This window comes from Dromiciops gliroides, chromosome 3 (genome assembly GCF_019393635.1).
Source record: "Dromiciops gliroides isolate mDroGli1 chromosome 3, mDroGli1.pri, whole genome shotgun sequence".
Classification (NCBI taxonomy): Eukaryota; Metazoa; Chordata; class Mammalia; order Microbiotheria; family Microbiotheriidae; genus Dromiciops; species Dromiciops gliroides.
Genome location: NC_057863.1, coordinates 560030891 through 560052232, shown reverse-complemented (window position 1 = coordinate 560052232; position 21342 = coordinate 560030891). Strand labels below are relative to the sequence as shown.

The window sequence follows — 21342 nt, the reverse complement described above, 5'->3', positions numbered from 1 at the left end:
TTCAGAGAAACTTGGAAAGACCTAATACAAAGTGAAATGCACAGAACTAGAAGTACTATTTATAATAATATTGTAAATACAAACAACCCTTAAAGACTCTTAGGCATGATGAACAGAATGACCAGCTACAATTCCAGATGACTCATGATGAAACATATTAGTATCTCCTGAACAGAGAGGTGGGGATTCACAATGCAGATTGAAACTTTTATTTTGGACACTTAATATGGGTATTTGTTTGGCTTCCCTATTTGTGTTTGTACATGGGGTTTTGTTTTTCATTTTCTTTCTCAACGAGGTGGGATATTAAGGTGGGAGGGAGAGATTATGGAATTTCATTGATAGGAAAATATTTTCATAATTACTTTAAAAAGAAAAACTGCCAAGCTTTGGGAGTAGATCCAGAAAATGATAACAAAGATGGTGAGAGAACTGGAGACCCTGCCATACGAGTGTTATTTGAACGAATTGAGATGATACGGGGGTGGGAATAGGGCTTTCTAGCTGTTTTCAAGTGTTTGAAGGAATGTCACATGGAAGTGAAATTAAACTTGTGCTTGGCCCCAGAGAAAAGAACTAGGAAGAGTGGGTAGAAATTGCAGAGAGACAGATTTAGGTTTGCTGATTCTGTGATTCTGTGATTATTAGGCTCTAACTAGACTAGAGTTCTCCAGCTAATGTCCCAGGAGGTTATACTTGCTTCACTACCATACTGGGTTGTTCTACATTCTTTCTATATAGACATGTTTTCTGCCTCCTACCCCCCCCACCACCATTTTTAAAGCCAATTAGGGAGCAGGTAGGTGGCACAGTAGATAAAGCACCAACCCTGGATTCAGGAGGACCTGAGTTCAAATCTGGCCTCAGACACTTGACACTTACTAGCTGTGTGACCCTGGGAAAGTCACTTAACCTTCACTGCCCCCCCCCCAAAAAGCCAATTGCCCTACTTGGAAAACCTTTCTTTTTCATTTCTTTCTTTCTTTTTTTTTGGGGGGGCTGGGCAATGAGTGTTAAGTGACTTGCCCAGGGTCACACAGCTAGTAAGTGTCAAGTGTCTGTGGCCAGATTTGAACTCAGGTCCTCCTGAATCCAGGACTGGGGCTTTATCCACTGCACCAACTAGCTGCCCACCCCCCTTCTTTTTTATGGGTATACGAGTTCTGTCCATCCTTCAGGGTCCAAGTCAAGTCCCTTCTCCATGAAGTCTAGTGATGTCTCCTTATTCTGAACTATGTTGCTCATTGGCTATATCATCTGTATGTTCATCAATCACTTAATGTTAGGTGATGTGTCTTATATATATGTTATTTGCTCTTATTTGAGCACAGCTGATCCTGAATCTGATTACTAATCGGTGGAAAGAATGTAATTGGAGCCTCTGGAGTAAACCCCCAAACTGTTGTACTCAAGCAGTAATGTTTAAGTTTTGTGTGCTTTTAACTTTCCATAAGTACCTTTCCTGACTACTGCAACTATATTGTTTCAGTTAAACTCCTCTCTTTGCATGGTACTTTGCATGTAGCAAACACTTAAGTGTTTTCTCTGTCTGTATGTCTGTCTGGTTGTAGATCTCTGTGCTGTACTATCCTTTTATACTGTGAGAAAATAATGGGATTTGGCAGATAATCAAAGGCCCACCTGGAGATTAATCTAAACTGATTGAATTAAGTGAGTGATTAACTTTGCTGATTAGCCTACTTCAAGTTAACTAACTAGATTGTAACCTCACCTGGCTAGCCCTTAGGGAGGCATTGTTCTCAGAAGCCAAGGACTTTGAACTCAACTTGAGACCACCTTCAAGTCCAGTGAACCAATGGATTTGGATGATGCTAACCAATCAACTTGAAGCAGTGTGTAAGGACCACCTATGCTCCAGACCTATGAAAAGCTTTCACACTTAGTTTGTTGGGGAGTTTATGGTTGAAGCAGACTCAGGAGGACTTGAGGAAGAACCAGACAAGGTTGGAACTCTAGGCCAGATAGGCCTTTTCTTAACTCCATGTGTTCTCTTTTTTTCTAATACCTAGTATGCTTTAATAAATGCTTAATTCCCAAAGACTGGTACCAAAGCTTCTAATTTAAGGCAACCAAACATTTAGATTTTAAACATCACAATACACATTCCAGGCGTATTATGATCTGGGGATCTTTTATATTTGGCAGCATTGTATTTGAGATAATACTACCCAGAGATTCACATGGGTATTTTGGGAGGAATAGAATTGCAAATTTATTAAGTATATGGAATTTAAATATATGTTTGTTATATGGGAAGAAAATTTTAATTCATTTGCAAATATGCAAAGTATTGTTAAAATAAAGATTTATCTGTGTCCAATAACACTTTACATTAGGAATATAGCTTTAACAATTTCTCATAGTGAATCACATCCACCGCAGCCAGGCAGAGAAGTCTCTTACTTAGAAGGAAGATAAGGGCTAATCCCAAGAAGAGGTAGATATATATGCCCACACTGAGATAAACTACTGGGACTAGATATGGAAGGTGAAATTTACCCAGGAATTGTTATCCCTTCCTCCCCTTCCTCTTAAGGAGGGAAAGAGTGAGAGAATGGGGGGAGAGGTGAGAAAGAGACAAAGAGACAGAGACAGACAGAGACACAGAAGAGAGAGAGAGAGAGAGAGAGAGAGAGAGAGAGAGAGAGAGAGAGAGAGAGAGAGAGAGAGAAGAACACATGCTAATTCTGAGAAAAAAGGATTAAGAAATATGTATCCTCTAGGCTCTTCTCCAGGAAAAAGAAAGAAAAAAGAAACACAGACACAGACACAGACACAGACACACACACACACACACACACACACACACACACATGCCCTTCTTCAAAAAGCAAGAGAGGGAAGAGGAAAAAAGTCAACTTGATTTTGCAGTGCACACCTCAGTATATACCCACATATGTGTATGTATGTGTACATATATATAATGTGTGTGTGTATATATATGTGTGTGTGTGTGTGTGTGTGTGTATTTAAAACATCAGAATATATAGCTATACCATCCCTCCCCCAACTTGAACTTTTTCATGGTGGTGGTGGTGGGGTATATCTGGAGCTGTCCTTTGTTCTTAGCTTCTCTTATTTTCTTTCAGTCTGGTCTTGGAAACATTAGTTGCTTTTCTGCATCTATAATTTAGCTGCACAAGAGATCATTATAGAAAACTTCTGTATTTGCTTCAAGAATCATCCTATTTTATTTGAGTTGAGGTGGGGAAGAACACCTGCAAGGACCTCCTGTGGAATGTATCATGCCAAATTTTGGTCTGGGAATCACAGGCTGAATGTGCACAGTTTTTCTGGGCTTGTTTATTTTAATCCTGGGGAAGTTTGGTTCCAGAATTTTCATTTTTTGCACTATTTTTCATACTATTAGAAAGCCATTCAGGGAACCTAATAGTCAAGCTTGTAGTCAACCAATTTGTCATTGTTTTCCCCATAACAGGGAGGAAAAGCAATGGCTTCTTCAGTAAAGGTTGGCTGCCTCTTTACCCCCTGATAGTATTGTTTATTTCACCCTGACAAGCAGCCTTGGATCACTCCCACCACCCACTTCCTTCACTCCAATTAATGTGCTGCTAAATGAATCCAGAGGAATTTGTGGAACCATGCTGACCAGTTCTTTTATAAACTTGTACTGTATAACCTCAACTGGGCACTCACTATGACAAGGCAATGTTTTTACATCTCTCTAAATGGCTCACAATCCCACCACCACAGCTCTCCCAAACCTTTTAATCCCAACCTCAAAACCCCCATGGCTCTCCCAGCAACCCGACACTTTCAGTTGAAAATAATGCCTAATGTCACTGAAAAATATCAAAGCCATTTGCTGAGAGCTCTTCTCCCTTCCTCCTTATCTTACATCATCTATATGACTTCTGCTGCTGTCTCTTCCTTGACCCATCTCATACAAAGAGGCTGCCCTTCTTCTTGCCAAACCAAAGCCCTCTACGTGTACAATTTATGTCATTCCATTTTATCTTCTCTAACAGATGGCACCTTCCATCATTTCCACTTTGTTACTTGTTTTCAGTTGTTCCTTGTCTCTTGGCTGCTTTTCTCCTGCCTACAAACATGGCCATTTTTTGCCCCATTCTAAAACCTAAAAACCAAAAACCCCTCACTTGATTCCTACATCTCCGCTAGCTATTGTCCCATAACTCTTCTTCCTTTTGTGGCTAAATTCCTTAAGAAAGCCATCTATATTCTATGCTTCTGCTTCCTTTCCTCTCAGTCTTTTCTTTACTCTCTACAATCTGGCTTCTGACCCTATTGCTCAAACAACATTGCTCTCTCCAAAGTTGTTTTCATGTTGTCTCCCTCATTTGAGGTCCCTGAGAACAGGGAATGTTTCTTGCCTTTCTTTGCATCTCCTATCTTTAGCAAAGTGCCTGTCACATAGGAGGCACTTGATTTCATGTGTATAAGCTATATCTGATTGCTTACCATCTCAGGGAGGGGGGAAGGGAAGGAGGGAGGGATAGATGGGTAGAATTTGGAACTCAAGATAAAAAAAAAAGACCCGAAATGTTAAAAAGTGTTTTTGCATGTAATTGACAAGATAAAATATTATATATTTAAAAATGAATATAGAGAAAAAGAAAATTCATTGACTGAGTTTTGGGGGCTCTAAGCACTGGTTCCATATGTATACACCTGGAACCTACTGAAACAATATGCAAATATGACACACAGAGCCACCATTATGGCTTTCATAAGCACTGCAGTTGCAATCTGCTAAGTGTTATAAGTTCCCTGAGTGTCTTTCTTTACCTATAAAATGGGGTATGTATTATTATATTCCTGCCTTACCTATCTCACAGGGATGCTTTGAGCACCAAATGAGAAAAGTCTATGAAATTACTTTTAACTTGTAAAAAGCTCTACAGGAATGTCGTGTGTTATTATCATCGAAAAATCCACAAACATCATTAAGCACCTACTTTAAGCCAGCCACTGGAACTACAAATGTAAAGAATGAAGCAGTTCCTACTTTTTTTTTCCAGGGCAATGAGGGTTAAATGACTTGCCCAGGGTAACACAGCTAGTAAGTGTCAAGTGTCTGAAGCTGGATTTGAACTCAGGTCCTCCTGAATCCAGGGCCAGGGCTTTATCCAGTGTGCCACATAGCTGCCCCCAGTTCCTACTTTCAAGAAGCTCACATCCTTCTGGCTTCCTAGCTATCACTATACCATGTCTTTTGCCCTTCAGATGGTATTCTTCTCTCGTTTCCCAAGAAACTTGGATGCAGCTTGTGGTTCTCCCTAGCTTTGTTAAATGAATTTTCACTTTATCTTGTCAGGGCCTTGGTCTTCATGCCATTTCCTCACCATGTAATCAAGTGTTTCCCTTAACTCCTTCCTATTCCTAATATCCTTGAGGGTAGGTGGAAAGATTGTCTTACTTACTTATATATCTGTCTCTTGCATTTATCACAGTGTCTGACATTTAGTAGATAATAAATCCTTTATTTCTATATCTATTTGTGTGTGGGGGGGTGGTAGAGCAAGAAACTTAAATCAGGTAATTAGAATTTGGTTGCCCTAATTCAACCATATTGGGTTGGGGGTGGGAATGTCAGAATTGTCTCACTGCTGTCCAAATAGCACCTTGTCACTGAGTAGAGGCAATGCTACTGTTTAACACTGGATCTTAGGGTCTCACTAAGAACACTAACGTTTTTTCTGAGGCACGACGTAGGAGCAAGGTGGAACGTTAGTGGATGACATCTGAGGACAGAACAGAAGAATGGCAAACAATTGACAGAGAACAGGGCTTTACAATAGAGGATCACAACATCACAGCCCTAGACTTCTGAAGGGCTTCTCAAACCATTTCATCCAATACCTCTCATTTCACAGATGAAGAAACTTGTGTACAGGAAATTTAAGTGACTTGACCACCATCATTTAGCCAGCAGTGGATGTGAGATTTGAACTCAGGTCCTCTTATTCCATAACCAGGATGGTTTTTACTGTACCTGGATGCCTTCATATAAAAGCTATGGTTGCACAGTATAGGAAATGAATTGTGACCTTGCCAGATGCAATGGGAGCAGGTAGAGCATGAAGCCAAGAAACTGTCCAGTCTCTGGGTCACACAAGGAGCTGCAGGAAGCAGAACCTCATGGATTTAAAAACAGGAGCTTTCTAGTCATGACATAAAATAGCCTCTGAAACTTTTTCCTACTTGGGAACAGGCATTTTTAAGGGATTTAATCCTTTTCCATCTATGTAGTGTATAATTATGTGCAAGGCTGTACCCACTTGTAAATGGTGGTGGTGAGGGACTGAGAATGTTTCTATTTCATGATTTTACCATGTCACTTATTTTTCTATTCAGTTTTTTATTAAATGTTTTGCTATTCAAATAATGGTTCTTGTTGGAAATGATGTTCTAAATAGTGGCATGAATAGAGTATTACCATGATATTGAACCCAAATAGCAGTGTAACTCCAGAATTGGGTGGGATGCTTGGTACAGAACATATGCTTGTCATATATGTATGCACATATACGTATATAACTTTTGTCAATCTGCTATTTTAACCCACGTGTTGATGAACATATGTACATAATGCATGCTCATCACACACACAACATATAAATGACAGATTGGCCGAAATTAAACATCTAATCCAGACAAGACAGATGGTATGTTGAAGTCAGAGTGGAATGATCATTGGAATCATGGAACAGAAAAACAAAACAAAAAAGCCCTCCATTAAGATACCAAAGACATACCTAGGTAAGATGCTGTCTGAGAAAAAAGAAATAGAACATATTATTTCAGAAGTATTTTCCTGACCTCAAACTTCTTTCAGTAGATTTTGCTGAGAATGTGTTGTTGGTTGAGGTTAGTCAACACTTACAAATATGAAAAAAAATTACCATCCTGTGGTTTAACATCTTGCCAAATGCTTTTTGTGAAATCACAGACAGAGTTTCATTCCATGACTGGGAGAAAAAATGCTTCAAGACAGTGAGTCGTTAGTTTTTCAAATAAAAGCAATGTGTCTCTTGGGGTATAGGATTGGATCATCTCTTGTCATCTTTAAATACATATCAGAGGCCATGGGAGGAAGGTATATTTAACACAAAAAGATACATCCACAATTAGATCACCTTTAAAAGAAAATGCCAGTTATATCTACCAAATTTGCATGTTATTTTCATAATTATGGGTGTTAAATTAAATTCTATTAAGTGTAGAACTTTGGGTTGTGGGTTTTAAGCTACAAGTCAACTGTAATACATTTCTAATGGCCAATGCATATTAAAAAGTATTCTATTTAGATCATTAAGAGACTTGTACAGTCACCTAATCCAATGCTCTCATTTTACAAATGAGGCAACTGAGTGCTAGAAAGATCACACAGGTAATAAGTGGCAGAGTCTCAATTCAACCCCAAGAACTCCATCACTATATCCAGCCCTTATTCCATGATAACAGAATGACTCCATTAAGGAAATGTATGCCCAGAAAAGGAGTTGGGTTGTTTATATGCTAAGAACAAGAGAAACAGATGGAGAGCCTGAATACTCTAAGGATATCTACAAATTATAAGAAAGACACAGAAGAAGGCCTCCTTCAAGATGGGCACATCCTCTGTGGAAGCCCTGTCACAGCCTATAGGCAAAGATCACTTAGAATAGGAAAGCAAACGTGGGCTACTATCTGCACTGATGGAAGATATACCATACTGATGAGATTACAACAGAACAACTGTAACACTGAAAAGTGTAGCAAGGGGGCAGCTAGGTGGTGCAGTGGATAAAGCACCAGCCCTGGGTACCTGAGTTCAAATCTGGCCTCAGACACTTGACACTTACTAGTTGTGTGACCCTGGGCAAATCAACCCCCATTGCCCTGCCACAAAAACCAAAAACCAAAAACCAAAACAAAGAAAAAGAAACAAAGAAAGAAAAAGAAAAGTGTAGCACATGTTTATTGCCCACCTTCCCCATCAGAGGTTCCCATGGATCTAACTGTATAAAAATAGTTATAAAATACCTACTTTTCTGTATATAAGACAGTCAATTTTGTTTTTATTTTGATATCTAAAATATAAATTAAATATCAGATGTGGAAAATGTCTTCTGCACTGAGTATGGCCTAAGTATCAGATCCCTGAGTCCCTGGAGTACATTGCTATATAGAGGCATTGAGGGGCCATGGGCATCATGAAGTTAATTCCCAGAGAACTAGAAACTAAAGGAAATCAGTTGGGGGATGGCAGAAAAAATTATGGCATATGAATATAATGGAATACTATTGTACAGTAAGAGATGAAGGTGAAAGTTTTAGAGAAACCTGGGAAGACTTTTATGAGCTGATACAAAATGATGTGAGTAGAACCAAGATGGTAATTTATACAAAGACAAAAACACTTTAAAAACAAACAACTTTGAAAGACTTAAGAACTCTGATTAATTCCATGACCCAATCATGATTCTTCTTTCTGAGAGAGAGGTGGTGACAGACTCAAGTTTCAGAATGAAGCACAGATTTTTGGAGATGGGCAATACAAGAATTTGTTGTGCTTTACTATTCATATATATTACATGTGTGTGTGCGTGTGTGTATGGTCATTTAACAAACATTTATAACATTTATTAAATGCTTACTATGTTCCGGGTTTTTTTGACAAGTGCTGAGAAGCTTGTAGCAGTGAGAGAAAATAAATGCTCATTAAGTGAACAAAACTAAAATCTAATTTTAAAAAATGAAATTAGACTTTGACCCCCATTGTACAAAACAACCTATATCACTGCACAATCAATGAAAATATTTATTAAGCTCCTAGTGTTCATGAACTAATCATTGATGATAAAAAATTAGGAGAAGATAATTATGAATATTAAGAGTTCCAAAACAAGGTCCATTGGGGAGTCTAATAGACAAGGGTGTTAGTATTCTTAGACATAGGTGTTCATTCAATCTGGGTTGAGTTGCTTTGTGAATGCCTATGATCATTAGGGTAAAGTCTGGGGAAAGATAAAAGGGTTGCATTAGGGAGGTGATATCTGATTTTGGCTTTAAAGCATGGTGAAGAATTCAGCATGTGATGAGGAAAATGAAGGTGTTGTAGATACATGGAAAACTTCAGGTCATATTGAAGGGTTAGGAAGCAGTCTGATTCAGATAGAAGACAGAGTTTGTGGAAGGGATAAGGTGGAATTACACCATACTGTGGAAGATCTTATATGCTCGGCAAAGAAGTTTAAAACCTATGTAGTGAGGGGCAGCTAGGTGGCAACTAGGAACATATTAAGCATTTAATAAATGTTTGTTAAATGACCACACACACACACACACACACACACACACACACACACACACACACACACGCACACACACATACACATACACACACACACACATACCTGTAATATATATGAATAATAAAACAGTGGATAGAGCACCAGCCCTGGATTCAGGAAGACCGGAGTTCAAATCCTGCCTCAGACACTTGACACTTGCTAGCTGTGTGACCTTGGATAAGTCACTTAACCCCAATTGTCTCACCAAAAACAAACAAACAACAAAAACCTATGTAGTGCTTGGGAACTAGTGGTAATTTTTGAGTAAAAGAGTAATGTGACCAGGGGAATACATAGGAATTGTTCTGGCAGTGTTATGAAAAAAGGAAAGGGGGGAGATTAAGAGGAAGATCCATTATTAAGGGACTATTCCAAAAGACCAGGCAGGTATTAAGGTGGAGGTGTAGTACAAGAGAGAACAAGATAAATGAAAGAATTATTCCAGAGGTAGAATCAATAGAACTTGAAAATTGATTGGAAATGAGAGATGAGAAGAGGAAAGAAGCAAAAACAACACAAGGTTAAGATGTGAAAACTAGGCAAATGATGACGTAACCACTGGGATATATATGCACATATGTATACATGTATATATATGTACATGTGTATATGTGCACATTTATGTATATGTGCATATATCTAAACACAGATTTATAGAAAATAAATTAATGCAATTTATGTTTGTGTGTTATATAAATATAATAATATTTATATAATTTCTATTATCTATTGTAACGATTGGAATGATGACACCTGCTACTTACTGTAGCAAAACTCCGCAATGAGGAGAAGGTGTCTGAAGGCAAGACATGCAGCTCCTTGGCGTCAGGAAGTGACGTTTGCTTGTGGGAGGAAGAAGGGGCGAGGCGGACTGGAGAAGGGAGCTAGAAATGCGCTCTCCCTTTAATAGATAGATGAATGTAGGCCTTTCACTCTCTCTTTACCAAATTCTTATTCTCCTTAATAAATGCTTAAAAGTATAACTCTTGCTAAAGCTTATAATTTATTGGCGACCACTCATTAGATATTTTAGACAGTATAGCTAGAATTTTAGCCCTTACAATATATTTCCTAGTGGTTCCATCATCATTTGCCTAGCTTTCACATCTTAACCTTGTGTTATTTTTATATGTGTATACACTCTCTCACACACATATATAAACATTTGTATATGATATTTATATACAGTATATAATATGAACATGTATATACTTATACAAATACATATACATGCATATATATTTATGTGTGTATGTATGTGCATATATATGTATGTATGTGTGTATATATACACAATTGTTTTAAAAACTATGAGAGGCATGCTAGCATAGGGGATTGAAAGTTGGCCACAAAATCAAGAAAACTTGAGTTCAAGTAGTGTCTCTGATTACTAATTCATGGCTGGTCTGTGCTCTAACTAACTCCAAAGACTATGAATTGCAGAGAAGAGATTAGCCTGCATTATAAGAGTGAGTTCTCTCTTTATCAATGAAGTCACAGGTCCAGTCCCTTTCACTAGTTCTTACTATTAGATACTGTGTGACCTTGAGCAAATCTCTTATCATCTCTGAGCTTCAGTTTCTTCATATGTAAAATGGTTTTGTGTATAGTTGAGGTAAAAAGCAAACAAACAAAAAACCAAAAACAAGTAACCACATATGGGTTCATATGAGACTCTGCAACTGGAAACATTTTTATGAGAGCAGCATAAGTTCAGTGAAAAGAGAATAAGATAAAGTTATCAAAGTGATGGTAAATTTGTTAACTTGAAACATTTCCCATTAGATCATGAAAAAGCTTAGCTCTTTATTTTAGCAATTATCAAGGATAATACCAATCCTGAATGAATTAATGATGCTTAAGATGGTCAAAATTATGGATGTCATCACAAAATACATTCATTTCAGTGCAAATGTGGATTAATGTCTATAATCAGGAAAAAGTAATTAATAATTTCATGAATTGTACTTCTTTCCTCAAAAGTGATTGTTGGAGGAAATAATTTGTCTGTATCATAAGTAATTGGTAAATAAAAATGTGTTTGTATTTCACAAGTATGTTTGAATTTTATGTTTTATATTCCATGCCTGAAGAGAAAGATTCAGTCACAATTTTCATGTCCTAATCAGCTATAATCAAGGCAAAAGATCTGTCTCAAGTCAACAAACAATTCTTTTGGGAGAAGTGTCAATTAAGCACACTTCATGAATTTGCTAATTGTTATTCTCTGTTGTAGTCATTAGCTATAACATTATGTGCAAAGTGAAGAAATGAAGCAATAAAATGGGTTATTCAAACCAACTTTTACCTCCATTTTCTAGAGGCCTTAGCAGATATTGTTGACACTGTCTCTAAATTCTACTTCACTTAAGTAAACACTCAAGATAAATAAATATTTTAAGAAAATTAAATGGTGTATTATTAATGTTTCCACTATCCAAAGTAGTCAACTGTCTGATTGGTTATCAGTGAGATACCTACAGTAAAGCTCCCTACCTTTCATGTTGTAATAATTTTTTTTTCATCTTTACCTGAAAGTTCACTGTATCAATGAAATCACAAATCCATCCTTTGTTTCTAAAACATTTTGACTAAAGAAACAATATACATATATAAGAATTATAAGGATATATAAAATATATAAGAAATATTATAAGAATAAAATGTTATAAGAAACATTTTATAACTGACAATATACAATTGTATTTTTATAGGTGTGTGACTCCTCTCACCCCTTGATTTTCTTGCTTGATTTCTGCCAAAGTTACCAATTTGTGCTGATGCTTTGTCTTAAAACAAAATGAGAAGTTCCTTCCCGTCTTCTGTCTCTTGGATTGAGGAGATGTATAGTCTGAAATGCCATAGGGCATGGGATTGGGTTATGACAGCAAAATCTGCTCACAAACTTTGCTACGAACCATAGAGAGACTCAAGTGAACTGAGGACTGTCCAATTAATTAATTAGTTTTTATTAATTTCTATTATATGTCAGGCATTGTATTATGCCTTAGGGAATACAAAGAATAAGAGAGTCAATCAACTACTCAATCAAGAAACATTTATTAAGTCCCTAGTATGTGTCAGGCACTGAGCTAATAACTGGGGATACAAAAAGAGGCAAGGGACAAGTTCCTACATACCATCAAGAGGCATCAGATGAAACTTAGGTAGAATACTAATTTGCAAATGAGTATTTTTATTATTACCTTTTTGAACTTATGCTTATGTATTTTTAATTTTTTTACTCTTTGTAGTACATTATTCCGAAATTATATCTATATAATATTTATGCCAATTGATTCTAACCTCCATGGGTCTTATTTTACTCATCTATAAAATAAAGAATTTGGGTAAGATGAATTCTAAAACCCCCTTCTAGCTCTAAAATTCTCTGATTATTTGTTTTTGGGAACCTTTAAGAATAAAGTGTGTAGGTTTCAGTGTCAGCAAGCTTAGGAAGTGCTTCTTCAATACTTGGCTGGATCTATGATCTTGTCAATGTGGATATACCTTCTATTGCAACCTCATCTGCCTTCTCATCCTACATTACTTTTGTCTGCATTTTCCCCACAATCCTCTCTAGAAGAGGTCCTCCTAATGCACTGAGAACCTTCCTTTAGATCTCTGAATGCCCATGGAGAAGAGAGGCTGTTAGCATTTAACTAGAGCTTCAAGTTTTGCAAAGTGATTTAGATGCAATATTTCATTTTCACAACAGCATTGTGAGTTAATTGTTATTGTTATTTACATTCGTCAAATGAGGAAACTGAGGCTAAGAGAAGTTATATGACTGACCCAGGCTCCCACAGCTAACTAAATGTCCGAGACAGGATTTCAACTCATGTGTTCTTGATTACAAATCCAGCAGTCTAACCTCTAAATAAGCACCGCTGGCCCATTGCCTTTTCTGATCCTATGTTTCCCCAACAATACTGTACTCTTTGACCCACACAATTTTTCATTAGTAATATATTACATCCTGCTCACACTCACCCATCATGTTACTCCCCTGCCCTTTGGATGACCCAAACTTTATTTTTTAGAGTTGTGATATTCTATGTTTCCATTCTGTGAAGCATCCATCACTGGAAGAACACTGATGTTAACATGGTAGACCTTATTTCAGAGAGAAGCTTGGGGGGGGGGTGTGTGTCACTAAAAACACTGCGTATTTTCCCAAAGGCCATTCATCTGGCTTTCTTCCTGTTCAATTCTGGCCCCAATTCATTGTCTATCTGCACGGTCTGTATAGAAAATAGTGAGTTAAATTAAATGCCATGATGGCACAATAAAGAAGGTTTAGGCAAGGAAAGTTTCTTTAACCTTTGGTTTCACAACAGCTACTTCACCATTTATCTCATTAATCCCATGGGATAGAGGCTAGGCTAGAAGGCTTGCTTATTTGTGATGCTAAAATCAAAATAACAGTAGGGTTATTCCCTTCCTCAAAAGCACAGCTACTGAGAGGAAATAATTCATTACTAAAACTTTGCAAGTAGAGAGCAAAGAAAGCAAATCAGAAAGAATAATAGCTACAATGACAAATGATAATAATAACTGACACACAGGATTTCTCAAAAGGCTTAGTGCAATGTTAAGCATTTAAAGCTTAATTTAAGTTTTAATTTAAGCTATTTATAGCTTAGAACCATATTAAGACTTTTGGGATACATTAGATAGTGTTTTATGGTTTGCCAAATTTTATCTATATCTCTCTGTACACATGCAAATATATGTGTGTATAGAGAGATATAGGTGTAGATTGATATATACATGCATATTACAAATAGATAAATATATGTGAATGTATATATATATACAAATATTATACATACATAGATATGTATGCATATATACATAGACACATGCATATGCATCTATATGTGTATGTATATTTGCTTGTATTTGTGTATGTTATATAGGTGTATATTCATGTATGCATGCATGTATATCCCCAGTTATGTGTATTTTCTAGATAACAAAACTGAGGCTTGAAGCATTTAGGTGACTTGCCTGTGGTCACACAGCTAATTAATGTACACACCATTAAAGGGGAATAAAGCTCAGTTTAAATACAATGGGCAACATTGGAATTACCTTGTTCAAAATACATTGTGAAACCTTCCTTTATTAGAACAAAAAACAACTTGGTGTAGGGGCCACAGGACTGGCCTTGGAATGAGTACAACCCAGCTTCAAGTCCTTTGTTTGACACATTATCTTTGTAACTAAATGAAAAAAGTCATTTAACCGCTCTGTTCCTGACAATTCTGTAAAACTAAACACTACTGATGAACTGCTGATCTTCACTGGAGAATCAATTTCCCCACACTGAGAAACCCTGCACACAGTTGAAATCGTGGATCCAGACCCTCCCCATCAACTCCAAAAAACAACATACAACATTGTTTGGTTAGGGGCAGCTAGGTGGCACAGTGGATAGAGCACTGGCCCTGGAGTCAGGAGTACCTGAGTTCAAATCTGGCCTCAGACACTTAACACTTACTAGCTGTGACCCTGGGCAAGTCACTTAACCCCAATTGCCTCACTAAAAAAACAAACAAACAAACAAACAAACAAATAAATAAATAAATAAAAATTGGTTGCAGTCTCTCTTTGGTGTTGTTTTATTTAATTCTGTCTTGGGCATATAAATTTGGAATTTGTGTTTGTGTTTTTCTACTATGCCATGATTTATCAACTTAAAAAGTCACAAAGACGCCAAGATTTAGAATTAAAGGAAACTTCTAAAGTTTTGTTTAATTTGTTTTTGCTTTCTTATTACATTTCTAATTTGCTATTTTTTACTTTGGTAGTACTGACCTCATTTAAACAAAATAATGGCATGTCAGTTACTGAGACACATCTCTTTAACAATCAGGAGGATATCAGGGTTAGAACTTGAATAATTCATGAAAGCTAGAGGCTTCTTAAACATCCCTTACTTCTTGGAAAGGCTTGTTATTGAAAACATATGTGTAAATATACACACATGCACACACATATGTATATGCATATGTGCACAGACATGCTTATGCATGAGCATTTATATATACAGGTTTGTATATGCAAAGTTTGTATACCTATATAGATACATACATATACACACATATATATTTATATACACATGCATACAATACACACATATATAAGAAAGATTTTTCAGTCTAGCAGTCTGATTATGTTGGGGGTGGAGGGTGTCCTGTCCTGAACGTTGAAAAGATGAATTGTAACGTATGGGTGTCTAGACATTTCCTCTCCTTGCTGTCAACAGTCCAGTTGGCTGTACATTTTCCCTCTAATGAAGAGGAGGCATTGATACCCCCTCTCCTCAGTCAGGGCTCTCATTCTGTCTTTTCCATGATCTGTCTCCCACTCTGTATGAGGGAGAAGGCTCAAAGGGCGGACAGAGCATCTCATTTATTCAGCATGACGCATGTCAAGCATCTGAAGGGCTGCACCAGCTCGGCTGCAAGAAAGGTAGGGATTGGGGGCAACCACCTTGCAGCAAAGTTCCGCAGGACAATAAAGGAAGTATGCTCAACCTATGGCTGCCTAACCAGAATATCAGGAGCAGCTAAACTCGAAGGGAAGTGGGGCAAAAGTTTGGGAGAGAACTCTTCTGGTCTTTCGATCGCAAACTTTTCTAAAAGTTTCCAGGTCTCTTCCCAGCCCATCCCCTCCGCACCCCCTCCCTCCGATTAAATATATGCCCTTGTGTCAGTTGAAATATTCAGGTCCAGTGGCATTCAGCGTGTTTGCATACATTACTGCCCACACATAATCCTAGACAAATAAAGGTGGAAAGTTTGCATTTTTTAAGCTGCATATTCATTCCAACCCTGTTTCTTTTTTATCTGCTGCCTGATCTTAATTATCCAGCTGTTAGTCATTTCTCCGAAGCTGCTGGGGTAACTCTGAGTGATTTGAGCTGTGATGTATGAAGTGGTGCACGCACCTTAGTGTTCCAGGCATACCTTTCAAGTAATGAAGGCTCACAGGAATTGGGCTCGTAATAAATAGCTTTTATTACCCATCGCGGTTATTCTGGCAACCGAGCGACAGCACTTTGATAGATGGGCCCGGTAGTTTCACATGTTATGCTTCCTCAGAGTTAGTAGGAAATAACGGAGGGGGAAGACTAGGAAAAAAAAAGGTGGGGGGAGAGACTTGGCAAAGGAAATCTTATGGGTATAGGGGAACTGCAGATCTCTGAATTCCGAAACAAGAGCTAGAGCTGAAATGTGATTCTCTAGTTCCTGGCGTAGCTCGCATCTTGCGGGTTACAATTGTGCAGGATGCTCAGAGGAGCCCTTTGGATCGCACAATGAACTTGGGGGGACTATGCAGCCGAGCAAGCCAGTGAGGCACCTGGAAGTTTGGCTAGGGAGGATTTCGAGGGGGGTTTTCTGATGCTTAGGAGAATCCTGCCTGCTTTCAGCTGTGTGGAGGAGGACTCCAGTTTCCCTATGAGGGGCCCACTTGGAAAAGCCGTCTGTGCAGACTCCCGGCTGAGCTGCTGTGTTTGTTATTTACCAAAAACCTTTTCTCACCTTTGCTGATTTTGTTCATGCGATTTACACCTACTGAGCCACGGGAAGGATTTCAGGATGGATTGTCTGTGCATTGTCACCACCAAGGTAGGATGGGGAAGCAGCATTGTTGGTCTGTGCAAATCTTTCTGTCATTATTCCGTTTCAGTAATTTAACAGATTGCAGACGTCCTGTCAGTTTACAAGCGAAAGTGATCATTATCATCTACTCCAGTGGGCATTGTGTTTTCTGTGTGGAAGGGTCTATATGTTTGTTCATATTCAACTTCTTAAAGTGACATTGCGAGCAAAAGGAGAGCATGCTCATGTTTTCTATCAGGCTCTGCTTTTTCATCTATTAATAGCTCAATATTGAAATACATTGAGTAGTAGTAGAGTACACACATCATTTTGACATATTACATCAGATTAGTCTTTCTGAGCACGATAATTAGCTTTCACTTAAAAACCAGAAAGCTGTATATGTCTCTGGTGTTCAAAGAAACCAATCAGGTTTAGTGTGACTTGACATATTGTTGCTGATTGGAGAATCCGCATGGTCTGCATTTTTGTTTTTGTGATGGGGAGGAAAAATATACCTTTAGGCCTTCCTAAAAAACCCACCATTGATTCTAAATTGACTTTCTACCCATATCTGAAATTACTTGCCTTCAGGAGGAAGTGAATTATTGATATTGATTTACTTGCATAGAAAGAACTTGGAAAAGTGGGGAATAGGTAGTAAATAGAGGAGAATTTCCTCTCAAATCAAATATTTTTAATTTTATTCTTGTTCTATCATCTATTCCAAATTTTGTTTCAGTTTCATAAACTTAGGGGGTAAAAATGAGAAATCCCTGTTCTTTTAGAAAAGAACTTGCAGACACAGTTATTCCTCACCTCCATTATTATTGTTCATGCATGAGTGACCTATTTCATGAATCTGAGCCAGGTACATTAGCACCCTCAGTTGACTGGGCACCCATTAGACATGGCAGGCAAAATCGATAGACACGTGTAGAAGATTTGCCAAGTGTAAATTTTTCATCTGTGTTCTTTGCTCAGTGAAATAAGAAAGGCGGGCAAGTTTTGAAAGCCCAAAACAAGCATGCTGTCAAATGAGAGTACATATTTTGCCCCTTTACATGATGATATACAGTACCTGCACTCTTTGGTTGGTATGATTGGATGCAGGAAGATGCTTCAGTTGGGACTAATGTACTTAAAGGTAATGAACTTATTTATGTTAAATGATAAGGCCTCTAATATAAATAGGACTCTTATTTTACTTTTTTTCTTGTCTTTGCCCTCCTAAGGCTACTTATTTCTTTGCCTCCTTCACTTATTCATATCATCGACAAAATAACTAGTGTGGCCAGGTAGAAAAAATTTCAGTTTCTAGGAAAAGTCACAGTCTTTTAAAATGTATTCTTTCTCATCCTGAGGCTGTCACTCTCAGGCTAACTTTTCTCCAGGTGACACTGTCAAAAAGCCAGTTTGACTATGTTTTATAGTTCCTTTGTTCCAAACCATCACATTTCAGGGTATTAGGAAACTTGGCTGCCACTTTTAAAAAGAAAAGAATATCATTTCCCACTGTCTTTCATAGAATGATGGAATCATCCACAGTATTAAATGGTAACTAAAGGGTTCAATTAGGGATTAATTGGTTCTGGTTGGATAAATCAACTGACAAATATAAAGATTTTGAACTTCAACTTATTTCAATTTGATAGCTCCAATATAGTTTATAATAAATCGGCAAAGTAGTAGCGTGTTGACTATGGCCATGTTAATAATGATGATGATAGTAATAATAACTGCAGCCAACATTCATATACTTGGTTTACAGTTTCTGACATAATTTACCTACATTGTCTCAATTGGTCCTTATAGCAAACCTATTAGGGATATGCAATTATTATACCCATTTTATAGATGAAAATACAGACTCATAGAAGTTAAGTAACCTGTACTGTGTCACATAGCTAATAAATGCTGGAGGCAGGATTCAAACCCAGATGTTCCTAACTCCAAATACAGAATTCCTTCCATTATGCCACATTTCTTCTTAGCCATATCAATGTCATAAGTTAGTTTATTTTTATTAGCATGCAAATTAAATTCAATAGGTAAATATAAATATTGCTTCATCTTTGTAAGTTAAAGCTATGAAATAGTATATTCATATAAAACTAACATAGAGATGAAGCAATATTTATATTTACCTATTGAATCTAATATGCAAGTTAATAAAATAAACTTATTTTTGACATTGATATGGCTAAGAAGAAATGTGGCATAACGGAAAGAGTGCTTATAGTCCATGACACAGAATAATATAGAACTAGGGTTATTTAACTTGAAGTAGAGAACTCTGTGGGCATATGATAGCTTTCTGGGAGTACTTGAAAGGTTGAGTTGTGGAATAGAGAATTAACATGTTGTGCTCATCCCCAGAGGGGAGAAGTAATGAGTAGAAATTCCAGAGAGGCAAAATCTAGACTTGATAAAAGAGAAAAACAGCAGCAGCAGCAGTAACAACAACAACAACAACAACAACAACAATTTTGTAATAGGAGTTGTGTTCTCCCATCCCGGCAGTCTTAAAGCAAAGGTTGGATGCCCACATGTTGCATTTTCTATAATATGGATTCTTTGGGGGTGTATAGGTTGAGTTAGATAATTACTTAAATCCTTGATTTGGTATACACTATAGGATCCATTATTAAAAACACATTTTGGGGGTTGTTTCTTAATATTATATATTGCGAGAGAAGCAATATTTTGGAGTAAAACAAACACTTGGAGGCTAGGAGTCAAGTCTGGATTCTACTATACACTACCTCAGTGACCCTTGGAAAGTCATTTATGCTCACTGAGCCTCTGTTTTCTCCTCTGTAAAAAGGGCATGATAAAAATACTTGTTTTTAATCTACATCACAGGAGTTGTATCATGGTAAAACAACATGTTTCAGTATTTAAAGTGTAAATTGAGAGAACAATATATAAACATGAAGTTTTATTAGTATTCTCATTGTTATTAATAATAATAAAGGAGGTGAAATATTTTGACAAATGGTGAACTCACACTCAACAATGAAAGTGTAATAATAACACATTTATGTAGCATTCCAATGTTTGAAAAATGCTTTAAACATATCACCTCATTTGATTATTCAACCACCTTTATTATTCTCACTTTGCATATGAGGAAACAGTTTAAAAGAAGTTAAGTGACTTGCCCAGACTCATATAGTTGGTAGATGTCTAAGTTAGGATTGAGAGTTGGGATTTTCAGACTTAAAGACCAGTTTTCTATCCAATATGCTATTTTTTAGGTTCATATTTCAAATGTTAATAATAGAATCTTAAAGTTAGGAGAGATTTCAGAGGTCATTTAGTTCAAACCTTACCTGAACCTTGAATCTTGTCTCTAGAACCCTCAGTAGATCATCTGGATTTTGAAGACTTTGAGTGATAGGAAACTCACTATCCTCCAAGATTCCAGTTTTGGATAGCTCTACTTTTAGGCAGTTTTTTAAAAAATCTCTTATGTTGAGGTAACATTTACCTCTCTATACTTTCCATTTACCAATCTTAATTAAGTTTTCTGTGGCCAAGTAGAAAAAGTCTAATCCCTTTTTTATGTGACAACACTGGAGAATGAAAATGATTGCAATAAATGTCATAGTAGGGAAAAGATTGATTAAAATTATCTAATTCATGCTTTTGAGAAAGCCAGCCCCGTTGATTCCAATTATTTTAGTTCTGGAAACTTCTGCTGGGATCATACCAGACCTGGTGAATAATGGGATCAAATAAATTAATTAACAAGCAATTATTAAGCTCCTTCCATGTACCAGGCACTGTCAGGCACTAGTAATACAAGGACAAAAATATCATATCCCTTGGTCTCAAGGAGCTTACATTCTAATATTGGAGATAACACAGGCCTATAGTTATATGACACAAATTGTGTCATATGGGCAACTCCCTCAACCTGTTTGATTCATAAGCTACTCTCTAAGACTGTAATTTATGGTTAGATTATAATTTGCTTTGGTGGAAAGAGTTCCTGCATCATAACAACAAGTTCTTGTTGTATTGACATGATAGGGATAATAATCATTAATAAAAACATCAGAACAATATAATTCTAGTATGGGTCAGAACAACCATGATATCAGTTGAATAACTTTTGCCAATAATGCAGCAGTTCAGGTTAATTGGGTAAGTAGTTTATTCACTTTCAGGTACCCCATTTAAACAAGGACATCAATAAGTCTATAGCCCTCTTTGGCGGGTGACCTGGATAGCAAGAGAATTTGAAATCATATCATACTGAGCTCTGTTGAAAGATCTGGAATTCTTAGGCTGGAAAACATACTTAGGAGCTGATCACTTCTTTGGAAATATCCAAAATAGTGGAGAAGAGTTTAGACTTGGTCTGAATGGCACGAGAAGGA

At 37.1% G+C, this 21342-nt stretch overlaps 1 protein-coding gene across 3 annotated transcripts in view; it reads left to right on the top strand.

Moving 5' to 3' along the window:
• The window catches only part of DLG2 (discs large MAGUK scaffold protein 2), a 2692860-nt gene that overhangs the window by 509539 nt on the left and 2161979 nt on the right, over positions 1-21342 (top strand). For 2 of the 3 annotated variants that reach the window (XM_043992737.1, XM_043992735.1), the window contains exon 1: positions 16352-16981. The exons of the other annotated variant lie outside the window; for it this stretch is intronic. In XM_043992737.1, coding sequence (XP_043848672.1) covers positions 16952-16981 — 30 coding nt within the window. In that variant the 5' untranslated portion in view covers positions 16352-16951. Of the gene's footprint in view, positions 1-16351; positions 16982-21342 lie in introns of those variants that run through there. 3 annotated transcript variants of the gene reach the window in all.